The following is an 18543-nucleotide window of genomic DNA, read 5'->3' as shown; positions in this document are numbered from 1 at the left end:
CTGAACACTCTGATAGACAAACAGACACATAATAGCCTAATGAAATGCTAAGAATTGGAGAAGTCCGTCAAACTCTCTCCATATAAAGTACTGTAGCCTACACCCTTCAGTATAGTTCTGTAACCCTGAGGCCGGGGTTCATTAAAACACACTGGTATTTGTGTCCTAGCCTATGGGAGATTTGGAGAAGTTCAGAGGCCAAAGCTACTGCTTGAGAAATGCTGTTGTAGTCAATCTATTAAATTTACTTTCTGCACTAGGTGAACAGAGGGCAGCCCAATTTGTGTGGAATTGTGTGTGAGACAGACACCAACCATTATACCTATTTCCACTGCTATCTTTAACTTTAAGGCTCTGTCAACAACTATGACAAACAGTTTTATGGAGAACTTTGGTCCAAACACACACACACGCACACACGCGCGCACGCACGCACTCATTTTTACATTCTTTATTTTGCCTACACTTTTGCTCCCGTTTTGCCCCAGTGTGGTGTGTGGTATTGAGCAGTAGGGGGAGCCATAGAGTAATAGAGCTAATAGGGTGGACTGTCAACTGGACAAACTATTTTCCTATTTAATTACCAATTACCATCCATGTCTATTTTCAAGTAAATTGCCTTCCCATGTGAGACAAAACACATTATGTTTTGACAAGTAGGCCTAGATAGAATAGGGCATAGGCCTACTATAGGCTACTATACTCATTGACAACACAAATGCTGACCAGTGCAGTTGAGTTGGATTAAAGGGTAACCTTTTCTTTATAGTTACAGCAGTAACCTTTAGCCTGATGTTTAGTGCTCATTTGACAAAACTGACATTTAAGTTGACATGTCTGAAAAATAACATGTCAATTTCAAAATAATATTTTTGAAACAACATTATTAATAGTATTGTAAACAGACTTGACTACTCTATAATAAACATATCTTCTACCCACTATCATCATCTTAAGACCGTGTCTATGACGTCACAAATTAGTTTTCATTTGTTTCACCTGGTCTTCATTGGTGTACCTTGTGCGACGCTGGAGTGGAGAGGAATTTAGGGAAGGAGAGAAAAGAGGAGAGGAGGAAAAAGAGGAGGGAGAATTGAAAAGAAAAGAAGAGAGGGAGGGCGCGAAAAGAGAAGAGGAGAGAGTGGGAGGAGGGAAGAGACGAGGGAGGAGGGAAGAACTTGGGAGAGTTTTGTTCAACTTGTTAAAAAGTTTTCTCCAGTTTGTCACCGTTTGACGTTCGGTGTGCGTATCGTATCTCAAGTAGCCCTGGTTGGACCTGGCTGACGCACGCGGACAGTGAAAGCAACCGACTGGAAAATGAGGCGAGTTTGGCTCGCGCTTCTTCTCTCGGCGTTGTTGCTATGGCAATGTCGATTCTGCCAGGCACAGCAAAGAGGTGAGTGAGCCACCCCCCCCCCCCAACCCCAACCCCCTCTGGAGCGATGGACCGAAATATAGACTGCTGATCAATTCACCTATTCTCACCTTTTCTCTTCACTTCCATCATGTCTTCCAAACGCAGAGCTGCGCTTGATTTTCAAACATGGAATGTAAAAGTAAAGTAGCCTTCAATGAATGAAATAACCTGTGTTGATTGAATGTCTATTGTCTAACTGACATTGGCAGTCTGGGCTATGCCTATGTGTTGTCAGCAGGGTTATAGCAGTCGTAGACCTACTCAATTTACTCAAACATGTATGTCAAGGACAAGGACCCCCAAATTCATAGGCTATATGTAGCCTATTAGGTCAGGGGAAATATTTTGTCTAAGGGAGTAGGGACCCCTACATTTTAAATACAGAATTCTACAAGTCTAGGTGGGGACTGGTGGGGAGATAACATTGGAGATTGTGTACCCTATGATATGAACTATGAAATATGTTGGCTATTAACTGTTCCGCATCTATCTATCTATCTATCTATCTATCTATCTATCTATCTATCTATCTATCTATCTATCTATCTATCTATCTTACATTTGCCTACTACAGCACCTACACCTTTCCGATATCCTTTTTTCTTCCCCTCTATACCCATTTCTTGGTGTGTAGCCTTCCATTCCATTCTGATGCTTCACATTATGTCACAGATTTTCATACATTTTATTTGTTTCCATTATCATTCAGACAAGTCAGGTTTAATTACAGGAAATAAATGAACCGTGTCATTGTCGTACATGGGAGGCATGTAAAACACACAAACAACAAGGTTGCCCTTTTTGCTTGCTTTAAGGCCTAGAGCTGTGTTAATGCTTGGCCACGCTGTTTATCATTAGCTACCTAGCTTTGTTTGCAGACTTTCATTACTCAGACATTTACAAAATGTTTGGGCACTGTGCCACTAGCTTGGGGTTATGCTTATGCCCCCTACTACTCAGGACACAAGTGACTATTTTATTGTACATTGTTCTGCCACACGGTGGGATCCTGAGTTTGAATTGAACTCTGAGCTCCTTTTGTAACTCAGAGAAAGTCTATGCAAGTTAGAAATGAATAAATTAACATTGAGGATGTTTCTATGCAGATGCCTTTCAGCTCTAACAATGCTGTGTGCCAGCCACTCTGTATGAACGCACATGGTAATGGAATTATGATTGTACTGTGTATATATAAGATTAATTCTGTATCTGTAAACTTAAATGTAGGTTCAACTCTCTAGTCCAACTGTACTGTCTCCTCGTAAAGAATGTGAGCTTCTTTTTATCTTTTACCCAATGTACCGTATAGCGTGCTTGCCTCTATTAAACAAATCTTATCACATTAGTTCCAGATATGGCCCTGTACGACTGTCACCAAGACAAATTCCTTTACATTTACTGTCCCTGGTGACTAAAGTGATTCTGATTCTGAAATGGCATGAACCCATTTCTGCATCTGAAAGAGCTTAAAGTGTGACACTAACGGACAGTGATTCATGCTGTGAATCCAGATACCTTTAGCTAGGTGTAGTTGGCCTTTTGTAACGTTTATGTCTGTCTGTATTTGTTAGATAGATTATTGTTTTCTTTGCGTTCAGCTGAAGGGATGAGGGATTGACATCTGGGACTAAATCAATACAGATGACATGGGGGTAAGGCAGGGCGTGTGTGGCAGCAGGGATCATAAAAAAGAAATGTTGGCTTCTATCTATGAAACCACATGAACCCCTAGCAACCCACCCTGGCATGTTATAATAGAAAATATCTAACCGCAAGCATGACGCAACGCATGTCGGGAGCAACGGGTGATTTGCGCATGTCTGACTTTTGGAGTCAGATAAGCGTGCACATCCCAAACATTCTGAATATAGCAGATCTACAAAGTACAAACTCGCATGTCGCATCGCCAGGCGTTGTGAGATTGGCTATTTTCGCCAACAAGATGTATACATGGAAAAAAGGTGGGGACCCCTAGTTTCGCACCAGTGATGGGTGGGAGGGGCGGGGGGGCAAGGTGACGGCCCTAGATACAGTTAGATGAGTCGTCAAAACTCCTGCATTTGATCATCCATTTATTCCATTAGATTAGACCATAGACCATTTTTATGATTTTATCCAGAATGAAAACATTCTCTGATGTAAATGAGTTTTAGTGTTTAGTTGTTTTAGTTATTTCAAATATTATGCTACTGGCTGTATTTTTCTTAGAAAAATATAAAAGGATACTCCTATGGAAAGGAGCTATATTATTAATTATATTGACCAATTTAGTAGGCTATAATTTAGTATAGCCTATGCCTATGTAAGGTTTAACCTCGTCAGATAATCCCCACATAGCGTACATTTACGAGAAATTCAAAGTTTCAACACCAAAATAGTAGTTGTGAATTAGCAAACTGGACATTTGGACTGAATGTTTCCTTTATCCTCGTGTGGGACTTCTGTTTTCGCCAAAGTTTTTATTTGTGTTGTTTCATAAGCGCAGCTCCGTTGTGCTTCACGTTCCATACAGCCATCTGCCTTGACTTCTGTGTGTGCTGACTGCTGCGGGCTAGCCCCTCTCACCCCTCACTGGTGCGAAACTGGGTAGGAAAAGTCGCAGACTTTCCCTCTCCAGAGCTACATTAGTGACTTCCTCCTGGGGGATCCCGAGACGCTCCAAGGCCAATGAGTCGATGTGTTTCCTCCAACTGCGCCTTGGTCTGCCCCGGGGTCTCCTCCGAGTGGGTTGTGCCTCAGAGTAAATCCCCTTAGATAAAAATGTACATACAGACTGTAGTCCGTACACATACTTTTCTCTGTTTTATTAATCGACATTCAGGCAAACGGGGACTTTCATTATGATGAAGTTCCATACTCCTATTCAACCGAAATGTTGATTAATAAAGCAGAGAAAGGAATGTGCATGTGGGAGTATGCAGTTTTGTGAAAGGTCCTATGTATAAAGTCTGACGTTGACATAATGGTTAAAGCTTTTATATAGTATGACAGTCGCTTGCCGAAGAGAACCCATTTTCAAGCAGATTCAGGCAGTGCACGTCCATTTATGCCAAAATCCAAATGTTATATTATCACAGGGATTATATAGGCGTCTGATCTCCGGCTGCGGTCCCGTGGTCAAAATAATCTCGCACATATGCCCTCGCATATGTTTTAACAGAGCCAGTAAAGTACTCAAAGACACATCGATGTATGCCTTTTCTTTTTTCTTTTACATATATTATTTATTCGTTTTATATATACATTTTAGGAGTGAATACATTATGTTTAGATGCCTGTCTGTCAGCTAGTCAGACAATGCTGCTCCGACCAGACCAGAGTTTCGGCGTGGCGTATGTCAAAGTCCAGTCACGCTGGAATGATAAATGCCGAAAATTTGCAATTGTTTGGTGTAAATCACGTTGATAAATGAGGCCTATATCTGTTTTACCCTCACACTCTCAGAGTTAAATGAAAACTGTGCATGGTTTGCACGGTACGCAGGAAGGAAGTCTAAGAGTGTAGGTGCATGCTGTGAGCTCTTCTTGGCATTTTGTATCATCCATTAGTCTGTGGTGTGTGCATTCTCTCCTGCATTTGTACAAGTTATGCCTCCTCACAGCAGCTGAAGAGCTATAAATGACCCAGCTGTACTCAAGCACACTTGTAAAAAAAAGTAATTTTGTTCACTGCAGCAGACAACATTTTTACACGAGCCCAATGGAGTCTCTCCATGTTTTCACATTTTTGCATGTGTGTTTTGCCTCTATAGGAGGTGAGGGCTTCTCTGAGACTGAAGATGCGAAAAACCTCGCGCTCCCCACAATGCCTTTTTCTATTAATCCTACAGTAACCACATCTCCAGTTACTGTTTAACGCAGGCATGATGTGGAACACCTCTGGGGAGAGGTGTGTGTTGTGTGTGCTTACAATACTTGTAATGGGTAGTATAGTAGAATTTGAGAAATAGACATTGTGAGTTCACATTTTCCTGGTTCTCCAAAGAGAAATGGTTGTTTTATGAGTAAGAAAAATACAGGTTTTAGAGTTAGACTTAGAAATAGGATAATTTCAGGGTTTAGGGTTAAGGTTTGGGGATTTTGACGTTAGGACTGGAGTTATGCCTGATTTATGCTTAGTTGTGCACCAGCGTTGCACACCAAAAAAGTAAACTAAAATGTTGATATCCACACAAGTATAGTAGTGTGTGTGTGTGTGTGTGTGTGTGTGTGTGACACACACACACACACACACACACACACACACACACACACACACACACACACACACACACACACACACACACACACACACACACACACACACACACACACACACACACACACACGTCAGAGAGGGAGAGAGCGAGAGTGAGAGAGAAGGGCCATCTGTGTGAGGCGCCTCATTACCAGGCATGTCAGCCAGTCTTGCGCTCTATCAGTGACACAGCTCACAGACATCGGGAGATAATCAGACACACACAGTGGAAGGGGATGGGATGGAGAGGAGAGGAGGAGGAAAGGAGGGAGGCAACCTCTGGAGATATAAAACAAGGATGAGAAATCCGAGATGAAGAGACGCGAGGAGGGGTGAAACGGTTACATTGTAAAAGGCGCAGACGGACAGATGAGAGAGAGAGAGAGAGAGAGAGAAAGAGAGAAAGAGAGAGAGTGGTAGAGAGAGAGGATGAGTTTGAAGTCGTTATAAAGAGAGTCGAGGGAAAAATAGTAAACGGGCGGACCCTGCAGGATTCTGACCTGGCTCTTTGATGGTCGAGCTGTATACCGTGTACAGTGTACACTACACAGTAAAATCCTGAGTGTCAAATCAATTTAATTCTCTTAAAAATGGATAAATGAACACTGAGCATTTTACTGTGTTATAGATGAGACATAAATGCCAGGTCATCAATAGACTGTGATGTATTTAGTTGTTGTTCTACTTATAAATCATAGCTTTACAGTGGCATTATTTTCCTTCTTCAAAAAGAAGGCATTGTGTTTGTTAGTAATGTTACAGTCAGATCCAAGAATTGAAATGACATGAAACTGTAATATTGTTATGAAGGATACAAACCCAGAAAACCCAACAGAAAATGGTTTAGATACCAGGTTTTGTGTTTATGCAACGGTAATGTGGGTTTTATCCCGTCTGGGCTCAGACTGATGTGACGTGAACCCACCAGAGGTGTCGGAGGGAACGCTCTGTGAATCCAGAATGGCTTTTCTAACCATCAGAGAAATCAACATTTTTATGAAGTGAATTCAACCCAATATCATTATGCTCATAAAATATCGCAGCGTGCCATGCTAATAATGCGAAGGCAGCCAGGCTTAGCTGAATGGATTTGATGCAATACGCCTGAGGCCAGGGGCCTCCCAGAATGCCTCAGCCTGGGAACCCAAACGGAGTAAATTCAATGTGAATATCAATGTGGCGGACCACAGAAAGGTTACAATGAGACTTTAGAGAAAATGACGGAAGGAAACAGGAAAGGCGGCTGAGGGGGGTGGGGGGCAGGCCAGAAAGAAGACTTGCTTGGAGCGGCCAGGTCAACCGGCATAGTGAGGCTCAGGCACGCGCTCGACATCCATTGCTATTTTCAGCATAATTTAGCTGGCGGAGGCTCACACAAACAGATGTCTCCGAAATCACAAAAAGCATGCTTTATGTTATTCAATGCTTGTCTGTTTAAATTTGGTATGAAGTCATCAAGGTGGAAAGAAACATGTTCACAATTGTTCCAAAAATAGTAAAAATGGAAGGGTTTGTGCTGTACTGTAGTTGGGCTATTGTTGCTATTCGCCGTGAGCATACAGTATACTGTAGGTTAAAGTGAAGAATCAGCTTCATCAGTCCCTGCATATGCCAGTGGTCAGTGCAGTCAGACTGATTGGTCAACCCCCTGAGGAGATAAATGGATGAGGACCACCTGACAGGGTTCTGTTCATTTAATAGCAGGATGAAAGATGTGGGGTTAGCAAGTGCAAGGGCTGAATCGGGCTTGTTTTCATTTTTCATTTAGGTGTGCACAGCCCACAGTGCTATGATTCTGCGTGTGTGTGCGTGTATGTGTGTGTGTGGTTTTATTGGCTGTGATATAAATCCATAAGTGAGATGAGATACTGAGGGGAAGGTTACTCTTATAACATAATGTTTTATAGATTACTGTCACACAGCTTACACAGTATTTGGCCCCCAGTGCTGTTAACTTGTCATCGGATTCAGGGTAACTAATTCATCAATGACCGCATTGCCCTCTCCTCAAAGACACGGCTCGTATGACCAACAACAGGTGTGTGTGTGTGTGTGTGCAATGCATGTGTGTGCACTGTGCATGTCTATAATTAGGGTGTCTTAGGTCTTAGGGTGCTAAGAAAGCGTGGTGCTACATCCTTCTGGTCTATGATAGAGGGACAGAGGTAGAGTATAGATGGAGAGAGTGAGGGAGGGAGGGAGAGGGAGAGAGAGAGAGATGTCTTCAACTTCCCTAAAGCCAAATTCCAATACCCCAATTCTCGGCCACTCGCTCAATCACACTCGGTCACTCCAGCATGGTGGTGTTACGGTGAAATTGGCGACCTGCTGAAATATGTGACAATCGTGTAGACAATCACATAATGTCAGTGTCCGAATGTAAATTGTTGCAGTTTGTTTATTAGCAGAGTTCAACCTAGCGGTTAGGCCACGTATAAAGACCTCCATGTAAATTGTATGGAGTCTACAAGATTGTCACATAATATTGACAGGTCACCAATTTCACCATAACACCGCCATGCTGGAGTGATTGAGTGTGAGCGAGCGAGTGGCCGAGACTTTGGGTATTGGAATGTGTCACATCTCCCTCCTCTCAGTGGCTCCTGGTTCCTTCCTGCCCTCGTCTAATTCAGAACACTGGTGATGACCTTATTGACCTACTGTACAATCAACCAAGGGCATGGCACCCCGTACCTTCAGGACATGATCCACTCCTTCACTAGGGTGTCCACATTTTCAAACCCCCAAACCGAGACCCTTTAGTTTAGTGTATACATGCACATGCAAGTCATGCATGTGCTGCTTATGTACACACACACAATAGAGATTCTCATCAGGATGGGGGACGATTATTTCAGCACTTAGGATTGTGCACCTTTCAACACCACGGACAGCTCCAAAACAATGTTGTCTCAAGAAATCCACCAAAACATAGTTGATTTGGAAAACTGTATAATTGTACTATAGTAAACACAAAACGCAAACAATGCACTGGTGTAATATGACATATTTATTGATTGCCAGATAGTAGATACCTTTCAAAACAAAACATATGGTACTGTATTTGTGTGCATAAGTGCAGGGTGCCACATTCTCTGTCAGCTATTGTTATTCATTTATTTATAATATCACATATCTTGAGTAGCCTATAAATATCTAAAATATCTTTGACATAAAAAAATAGATCTATTTTAACATCAAAATCACTGTAACTTAGGCCTATTATCTTCACAAGTCAATTGTCACCAGCTGTGGCAGTTAATTATATATGCTGCTCTCATCACTCCATAAGTTTCCCAGAATCAAAACTTAAAATGCAGAGTCTATAATGAGTGAAACATTATTAAACCACTATTGCACCTGGGTAATATTAACAAACCAAGAAAGAGCCTTTAAAGTGAGATGCCTTTAAAGAAGAGCACTTGTGTGACGAGTCAATCTTTCCTGGGAGATTTCTGTTTCCCAGGAGCTTTCTGTGGTGTGTGCAGCTATCATCAAAGCTTCCCGGTGTAATGAGTAGTGCTTCTAGAGTTGTCAGTCCCTTACGGTTCCTCTCGTCCATCCAGGTGTTTTTCATGATTCTCCACTGGGATTCTTTTGCGAACTGACAGATTAGACCAATGTTTTGAAACTGAATTTGGAAATGGGCAAACATCTACCCCCAGCACCCGCCCGTCTGCTGGCTTACCGTCTGTGTCCCACTGCGTAACCTTCTCCATGGTGTTCATCACTGCGTAACCTTCTCCATGGTGTTCATCACTGCGTAACCTTCTCCATGGTGTTCATCTTCACTTGTGGCTTCTTTGTCGAACAGCTGGGCTTCGTCATATAGTAAAAGAAAAAGCAGGTGAAATAGCGAAAAATAGTTTGATTGAATGGTATTTTTTTAATGTTGGAGAGGTTCCTTTGTGACACTCACAGCGTGGGGTAAAAGTAGGTTGGGTTGCCGCTAGGGGCGGCCACTGACTGCAAAGACTAACATTGACCACAAATCCCTATACTTAGTTGACCTGGGTCCCTCAGGTCAACGTCTCTAAATAGCAGATCTACAAGCTCGTAACACATGAGAGCTTCAATCTAGATCTTCTATTTCTGTTGAAAGATTAGGGACGCCAGGGGTTCATGTGGTCAATGCAGACACAATATTGTCTCTCTCCGACTACAGGAACCAAGTGAACCATGCCGTGCTGTGAAATGTATATCATAGCTTCTGGATTAATTTCCATGCGGTACGGCTCGGTTTCAGATAAGGCTCTCAGAACCTAATTTGGGCCCTGCTCAGAAGGTGGTACTAACCTGTTGTACTTTCAATTACTTTTGAACATGGCAGATCTACAAGTTCACCATGAAACAAAGAACAAGCACAGCATTTCACAGGTTCTGGAAACCTCAACGGATTCATATGTTATCATTGCATTAAATACACGTTATCAACCGTTATCAAGACGTTGAAATATGGCCAACATTGGCCATATTGGCCATACTGACGTTGTTTTCAGCGATGGCGCTCGGCTGTGTTCACTTGGAGCGCGCGCAGGACGGTGGAGACATGTAGAGGGCTTTCCGCACCAGTATCTTTCTTTAGTATGTCCACGTAGGTAGGTGTGGGACGTCCTCTTGATCGATGCCCGTGTGTTGGTTCCCACAGTACTAGCTTTTTGGCCGGGAGTTCTTGGTGTCGGTGGCAGTGGCCAGCTAGTCTCATCCTCCTTACTGCTATCTTCTCTAATCAGTGTGGATGTTTGGGACACAACTGCTAATAACTGGTAATGTGATAGTGTGCCTGTGTGTTGCCTTGTGTGTGTGTGTGTGTGTGTGGGTGTGTGTGTGTGTGTGTGTGTGTGTGTGTAATATCTAATTGCATTTATTAAACAATTTGTTTTGATTTCTTAGTGATAGCCTGTGGCTGTCTGACTAGTACAGTATTTGCATAGTGTGGTCGTTTGTTCAGTCTAGTGTGTGTGGGTTGCAAGTGCAGAGTTAATATTTGATTTGTTTTGTTTACCTGTGGTCCTGAACTTCCGCTTGAAAGCACATCATCATGGAAAGCAAACTGTGTGTGTGTGTGTGTGTGTGTGTGTGTGTGTGTGTGTGTGTGTGTGTGTGTGTGTGTGTGTGTGTGTGTGTGTGTGTGTGTGTGTGTGTGTGTGTGTGTGTGTGTGTGTGTGTGTGTGTGTGTGCAGCCGTGCATGTGGTTGTGCGTGCATGTGCGTGTGCGACACGCATCTGTGTTTCTTAGCTGTTTTGCTGTCAGAGAACAATGCTGAGGAGAAAATCAATAGTTAATTCTACCAGGGACACAATATCTTCTCTGCTCTGTTCCTCAGTAGGCTTAGAGAGGGAGAAACAAGGCATGATTTGATACATTTGTGTGTGTGTGTGTGTGTGTGTGTGTGTGTGTGTGTGTGGTGTGTGTGTGTGTGTGTGTGCAGAACATGCATTTACCTCCAATTTACAATTTACAATTTAGGCATTTAGCAGACGCTCTTAATCCAGAGCGACTTACAATAAGCAAGAACAAAAAGCATGGGAATACATCACATATGTAAAAATGCATTTATCGCGAAACATGCGTAAGCTAAGAACGTGACTAGAACATATCTATATAATGACACTATACATATAAACTATAACTAGAACATATCTATATAATGACACTATACATATAAACTACACATATATGCTATACTATGCTGTACATATATACTATGAAGTGCTATGACTACATACAATGCACTTATTGTGCTGTCTACATGACATGCTATAAGTCTGTTTCAAATGCTATATAAGTCTAAGAAGTGCTGTCTAAGGGGGGTAGGGTAAGTGTTATGGGCCATGATGGAGTCTGAAAAGGTAGGTTTTCAGACTACGGCGGAAGATCGGGAGTGATGCTGCAGTTCTGATTGCAACGGGAAGTGCATTCCACAGTTTTGGGGCCAGAAGGGAGAAGAGTTTGGGACGTGTGGAGCGTTGTCCCAGCGTTTTTAGTGAGGGTACTTCCAGCTTCCCTGCGTTGGCTGATCTGAGTGCGCGGGAGGGTTTGTAGGGTTCAATCATGCTGGCAAGATATGGGGGAGCCATATCTTTGGTTGCTTTAAATGCCAACATCAGAGTTTTGTATTCTGTGCGGGCAGCGACCGGGAGCCAGTGCAGGGAGCGGAGCAGGGGGGAGACATGTGAGAATTTTGGCTGGTTGAAGACCAAGCGAGCTGCGGCATTTTGGATCAGTTGGAGAGGCTTCAGTGCACATGCCGGTAGGCCAGTAAGGAGAGAGTTACAATAGTCTAGTTTTGACAGGACTGTTGTCTGGATTAGGAGCTGGGATGATTCCTGGGTGAGGAACGGTCTAATTCGTCGTATGTTATAGAGTGTGAACCTACAGGATCGAGTGACAGCTGTGATGTGAGTTTTGAACGAGAGCTGACTGTCCAGGACAACACCAAGGTTCCTGGCTGTTGGGACAGACGTTACCAGGGCGTTGTCTACGGAAATAGTTAGCTCCCGCATCGGGCAGGACTTAGCTGGGAAGAAGAGAAGCTCAGTCTTGTCTGGGTTCAGCTTGAGGTGGTTGGAGGACATCCACTGTGAGATGTCAGCCAGGCAAGCAGTGATGCGCTCTTCCACCTGGGTGGCAGAGGGGGGGAAGGATAGAAACAGTTGTGTGTCATCGGCATAACAGTGATAGGATATATTGTGAGCAGACATGATAGTGCCAAGGGATTTAGTGTACAGTGAGAAAAGGAGGGGACCAAGTACAGATCCCTGTGGGACCCCAGTTTGGAGGGTTCGGGGGGATGATAACAGACCTTTCCAGGAGACCTGGTAGGTCCGGTCGGTGAGGTAAGAGGAGAACCACTTTAGTGCCGTCCCGCCGATGCCTAGATCCGCTAGGGTGTCTAGGAGCAGCTGGTGGTTCACTGTGTCAAATGCTGCTGATAGGTCTAGGAGAATCAGGACTGCAGAGTGGGAAGCAGCCTGGGCAGCATGTAGTGCTTCTGTGACTGCCAGCAGGGCAGTTTCTGTGGAGTGGGCCTTTTTGAATCCGGACTGGTTGGGATCCAGCAGGTTGTTATGTGAGAGATGGAGAGAGAGCTGGTTGGAGACAACACGTTCAATGCTTTTTGATAGAAATGAAAGGAGTGATACCGGTCTGTAGTTCTTGACATCTGAGGGGTCAAGGGTTGGTTTCTTGAGGAGTGGTGTTACTCTGGCTGACTTGAGGGCAGATGGGACGCAGCCTGAGGTTACTGAGGTGTTGATGATGGAGGTGATGAAGGGGAGCAGATCAGGTGCGATGGTCTGGAAGATTGGAGACGGGACAGGGTCGAGAGGACAGGTGGTAGGTCTAGTGGAAGTCACTAGTTGTAGGACCTCGTCTGGGGAAAGAGGAGAGAAGGAGGACATGCATGGTGTGTTGGGGTTAGTGTTGGTTGAGTCAGATGCCACTTTATGGGGGAGGGGGGGAAGGAGCTGCTGATATCGTCAACCTTCTTCTCGAAGTAGTTGACAAAAACATCAGCAGTGAGGGATGAAGGTTGGGTGGGGGGAGGGGGCTTAAGGAGGGAGGAGAAAGTGGAGAAGAGCTTCCTTGGGTTAGAAGTACAGGATTGGATTTTGGTGTGGTAGAAAGAGGTTTTAGCAGTGGTTAGTGAGAGGGAGAAGGCAGAGAGGAGTGAAAGTGGGATAGGTCATCAGGTAGCTTTGTCTTGCGCCACTTCCTTTCGGCTGCCCTTAGAGGTGTTCGTTCAGATCTGAGAGTTTCAGATAACCAGGGAGCCGGTGGACATGAGCGAGCTGGCCTGGATGAGAGCGGGCAGTGTTGGTCGAATGCAGATGAGATAGAGGAGAGGAAGGATGAGGTTGCAGAGTCAGGTGAGAGAGAGAGGAAGGACTCCAGGGAGGGTAGAGAGGAGAGAATAGAGGATGAGAGGGAGGAGGGGTTTAGGGATTTGAGATTGCGTCGGGTGGTGACGTTAGGAGGGTTAGTGGGTTTAGGCGGGAGGGTGGAGAGAGAGAGGGAGAAGGCTATGAAGTGGTGGTCAGACCTAATTAACGGAGTAACAGAGAGTGTAGAGGGAGAGCAGGCTCTGGAGAACACAAGGTCCAAAACATTACCAGCCTTGTGAGTGGGAGGGGAGGGAGATAGCGAGAGGTCAAATGAGGCCAGAAGGGATGTAACGGGAAGATACTTCTCTGCTGTAGGTAGGTTGAAATCGCCCAGTAGGATCAGGGGGGTGCCATCTTCCGGAAATGAACTAATCAGGGAATCTAGTTCTTCCAGGAAGTTCCCAAGAGTTCCTGGGGGGCGATAGAGCACAATGAGGGTGAGGGGGACTGGTTGTGATATTGAGATAGCATGGAATTCAAATGTGGACAGAGAAAGGTGAGAGAGATTTAAGACACGGAAATTCCATTTGGGGGACATTAGTAGTCCTGTGCCACCCCCTGCACCTGTTGGGCGAGGGGTGTGGGTAAACTTGTGGGAAACAGAGAGGGCGGCCGGGGTTGCAGTGTTGTCTGGGGTAATCCAGGTTTCAGTCAGAGCAAGGAAATGCAGAGACTTGAGGGAGGCGTGGCCTGAAATGAATTCAGGCATTTTCTTTTTGGTAGCTGCATGGCAGTTCCAGAGGCCTCCCTCCACCACCATGTGGTGACTGGGTGAACGAGCTGGATAGATGAGATTTGAGGGATTTCTGAGACGGGGGAAGTAGTGACTAGGACGGCATGAGGGGGAAAGTATGGGGATGGTGGGAAAACACATTGTACAGAGAAAAATAGGTAATATATATATATATAGTGGTAGTAATAATAATAGAACAAAAACCGTAGTAATAATGATAATAATAATAATAATACAAATAATAATAATAATAATAACAATAATAGTAATGACAATAATATGTAGTGAAAAAGGATGATACAAAAGGTTGATACAAAACCCTGGGAGGTGGTTTTCTTCGCTGGATGTGTCTCTGGATGTCCGGGTCTTTAGCTTTGGCACTAGGCTATACTAGATAGCCTGTGAGAGTTTGTTCGATGAGGATGGAGATTTAACCAGTCGTGAGCCAGAGTATAGCGTGGGGGCACAGTGAAGACAGACGGCTGCTGTGTATCCCTGTGAGAACTGAGAACTGAGAACTGAGAACGTGACTTATAATGTAAAATAGAGTTATATATAGAGTAATATTTGTGGTGTCTGTGGTGTACTAGTGTACAGTATGTAAACTGATGAATAATTGCGGGTTAACAAGTATCTGACATATCTAATTGACATATCCAATTTCTACCCTTTTCTCCTATATTTTTCACGCACGCACGCACGCACGCACGCACGCACGCACGCACGCACGCACACACACACACACACACACACACACACACACACACTATGGTACACACTATTGCGCATCTTTCCTGCTCTAAAGTTAGCTCATAACATTAGCTGGTGTTATCAGGCCATAGAGTATAAAGAAGGATAGAGACTGAACTGGCGCGAAAAAAGGTATACATTTTCAGTGGCACAGCACAACATGACTTTTTGAGTGCAGTTCGTCCATTAGATGTCATTTCCCTCTAATTGTAGCTACCTACAGTATGTCTTGGTTTTGAATGGATTTTTTACATCACACGCCACACGATGTGATTCACAACAAATTCTCTCATCTCTCCATTAGCTTTTACACCATTATGTTTTTCATTCAATCATTCAATAGTTTCCTGGGCTGGATTTCATGATGCCCTAACTCTCAACTAATGGTTCATGAAACACATCATAGCCTGTGGCCTTATCAACCAGTTACTCAAATTATATATAACATGAAAAGAAAAAATCATTCATTCAAAGAATTCAAACATAGAAACACTTCACCACATTATCCTGCCCCTAATCTCTCAAGAACAGATTCTGTGCAAATTCAAAGGAAACAAACAGCAGAGGGTGCTTTTTTTTTTCCTTCTTTTTTTGCCGATGGGTTCCCAGTTTACCAGAGATGATCCTCTCAAACATCAATATGTGTAAATGCAGTATGAAGCAGTATGAAGTCACCATGATGGTCTCATATAGCACATAACAATGGACATAAATGTGCTATTAGCACACAACAATGGACAGCATTGTGTTGATGTGAGCAGCTGAGCACCTTACTAACTGGAGATAGTCAATAACATACCACCTATGGCCATATTTTGCATTGTAAAACCCTTTTCTTTCTTATTTTGGAATATGGATAGTGTTCCAGGGCCACAAGAAAACTCCCCAGGGGCCAAGTTTACCAATGACTTACAGGAAAACTTTACAATACTGGCAGTTGAAATATCATTTTAAACCCCCTTCATTCCCCCAAAATAATAAGATAAAGTAACGGATGCGGACTGGTAAGCACTTGAGGTGTCTCAAAGCCCTCAAGGCAGAGGTTTTTTTCCTGTGGCTGTCAGAGACCTGAACAAAGGAAAATACATGTTGTATACAGTAAATGACAAATGTATGAAATATAAACTGCATTGAGTCTGTAAAAGTCCAGTTAGTTGCACAACATTAATTGCACTAGCGTATAGGTACGTGTAATTGATGTGTGATATGTATGCTTTATGTGTACCGTATGTGTACTTTCTGCACATACAATACATTATGATATAATTAATAATAATAAATAATCCAGAGCACTTTAGTCCCCTTTTTGTCTATCGACAAAAGACACAGTTCCCTCTTCCCTGTACTCTCTGTACTGAAAGGGTCCAGACTGCTATCATAGGCTATTGTGTAGTTCCGAGACCACTCGTTTAACAATGGAAGACAGCCCACGCACCGTCAATCACAGTGGAATAATTTCTAGGGAGGTGGTATATGAGTTGTATCCTTGTCTCTGCTGGGCAGGATAGACTGGTACCATTTGAAATGGGATTTCTTCCAAGAGTCCAAGGCAATAAAGCATGCACGCACAACCAAAACATTAATTTAACATGCAGGTGCTGGACAAAATGAGTACAATTAAAAACAAAGAGATGGCCTCACTCTGCACTGCAGCTCCCAAGGAATGACTTTAAGTCCTTAAAGTCCTTGTTAAAGTCATTCCCTGGGTCTCTTCTCTCTTCTCTTTCAAAGATTTCTTCTTCACAATATGGGCCACCTTTAAAGACAAACGCTTCCATACAGGGCAGTGCTCGTTTTGTTTCACTCAATTTCGAAACAGGTGATGACGTTTTCCACTAGTCCTGCACCACCATGGCTTGCCAAATTGCTGACGTGCAAGGCAATCAACTGCTCGGTGCGGTCACTCGCCTAGCGAATCACCTGGGCCCTATATAGCCTCAAGCATGCCTTGTTTTCGAGTGATTTAAAAAGTCCTGTATGTAAAACCATTCTTTCTTCAGGCGTGAGTGAGACTCCCTCCGGCTCTTCCATTCAAGCACTAACTGCCTCAGAGCATTCTGATGCACCTCTCTCTCTCTCTCTCTCTCTCTCTCTCTCTCGTGGGTGTCCGTGTAATTATTGGCTTTTTTCCCCCACATTTCCTGGCCTTCTGGGAAATGTTAACATTTTGACACGCACGGACGCATGCGCACACACACACACCCACACACACAAACACACACACACACACACACACACACACACACACACACACACACACACACACACAAACACACACACACACACACACACACACACACACACACACACACACACACACACACACACACACACACACACACACACACACACACTTCTTTGTGTTGTATTATATCATTGCCCACGTTAGAGTTTGGACATGTCTGATAGATAGCAGTGGGTGTACTTCTGCTGGGGGATTTGACTTCTTACCCTTGTGGCTGACACACAGATGTCCAGAGCAGAAAAGGGGACTGACCCTTACATAAACACACGCGCGCGCACACACACACACACACACACACACACACACACACACACACACACACACACACACACACACACACACACACACACACACACACACACACACAGACAGACATAGAGAGACATCATAATGTTATGTGAAGTTCGTGAACACATACACATGCAGCTGCACATGCTTGGATGTGACCTCTCAGTGTCAGTCTCTCCCTCTCTGATCTTTGCAGGGTGTGCTTATATATGTTCCCAGGGAGCTTCCTGTGGTAACACATGGTGTCAATAATGACCGGCCTCTACACACACACACACACACACACACACACACACACACACACACACACACACGCTCCTCTCTCCATCCTTTAATCCTTTGTACCCTCTCCCCTACTTTTTGCGCTCCTCTCTCTCTCTCTCTGGTTTACCTCTCATTCCTTGCCCTCCCATTCCTCTCAGCACCCCACCATGCTCTCCCTTCCTGTGTCCATTCCCCCCTCCCGTCTTCACCCTCATCCCTCCCTCTCCCCCGTTCCTCTCTGCCTTCCCTTCTTTCCTTCTATCCCCATACCTTATCCTTATCTCTCTCTCTCTCTCTCTCTCTCTCTCTCTCTCTCTCTCTCTCTCTCTATTTTATTCAAATAAATTACTTTACTTTTAGTTCGATTACCTGTTGCACCCCTACGCTCTCTGTCTCTCTCTCTCTCTGTCTCTCTCTCTCTCTCTCCCCCTCTCTCTCTCTCTCTCTCTCTCTGTCTCTCTGTCTGTCTCCCTCAATTCAATTCAATTCAATTCAATTCAATTCAATTCAATTCAATTCAATTAGTAGAACAAGACAATCAAAATAACAATGTATTTACAAATAAATATTGGATATAATTAGGAATTAAATAAAGGTGTAAACAGAGCTGTGTTACATTAACACTTTGGGTAATACTATCTTGTGAAACTATAAAAAGATTGTGCATTTCTTCATCTTCTCTCCTCTGCTCTCTGTGTCACGTACATACAGTACGTACTCCCC

At 43.8% G+C, this 18543-nt stretch overlaps 1 protein-coding gene across 10 annotated transcripts in view; it reads left to right on the top strand.

Annotated features, from left to right (window-relative positions):
• Positions 1-1227: 1227 nt before the first annotated feature.
• Positions 1228-18543, top strand: part of lama2 (laminin, alpha 2) — a gene marked incomplete at its 3' end in the record, with an annotated part of 276178 nt that continues 258862 nt past the window's right edge. For 9 of the 10 annotated variants that reach the window (XM_079525885.1, XM_079525883.1, XM_079525882.1 and 6 more), the window contains exon 1: positions 1229-1396. In XM_079525885.1, the coding sequence (XP_079382011.1) occupies positions 1318-1396 (79 nt within the window). In that variant the 5' untranslated portion in view covers positions 1229-1317. Of the gene's footprint in view, positions 1397-18543 lie in introns of all 10 variants that reach the window. The other variant, XM_079525878.1, reaches the window with a different exon arrangement.

Source organism: Electrona antarctica (assembly GCF_951216825.1).
Source record: "Electrona antarctica genome assembly, chromosome: 17".
Classification (NCBI taxonomy): domain Eukaryota; kingdom Metazoa; phylum Chordata; class Actinopteri; order Myctophiformes; family Myctophidae; genus Electrona; species Electrona antarctica.
The sequence above is the reverse complement of the archived record's forward strand: the minus strand, read 5'-3'. Positions and strand labels throughout refer to the sequence as shown.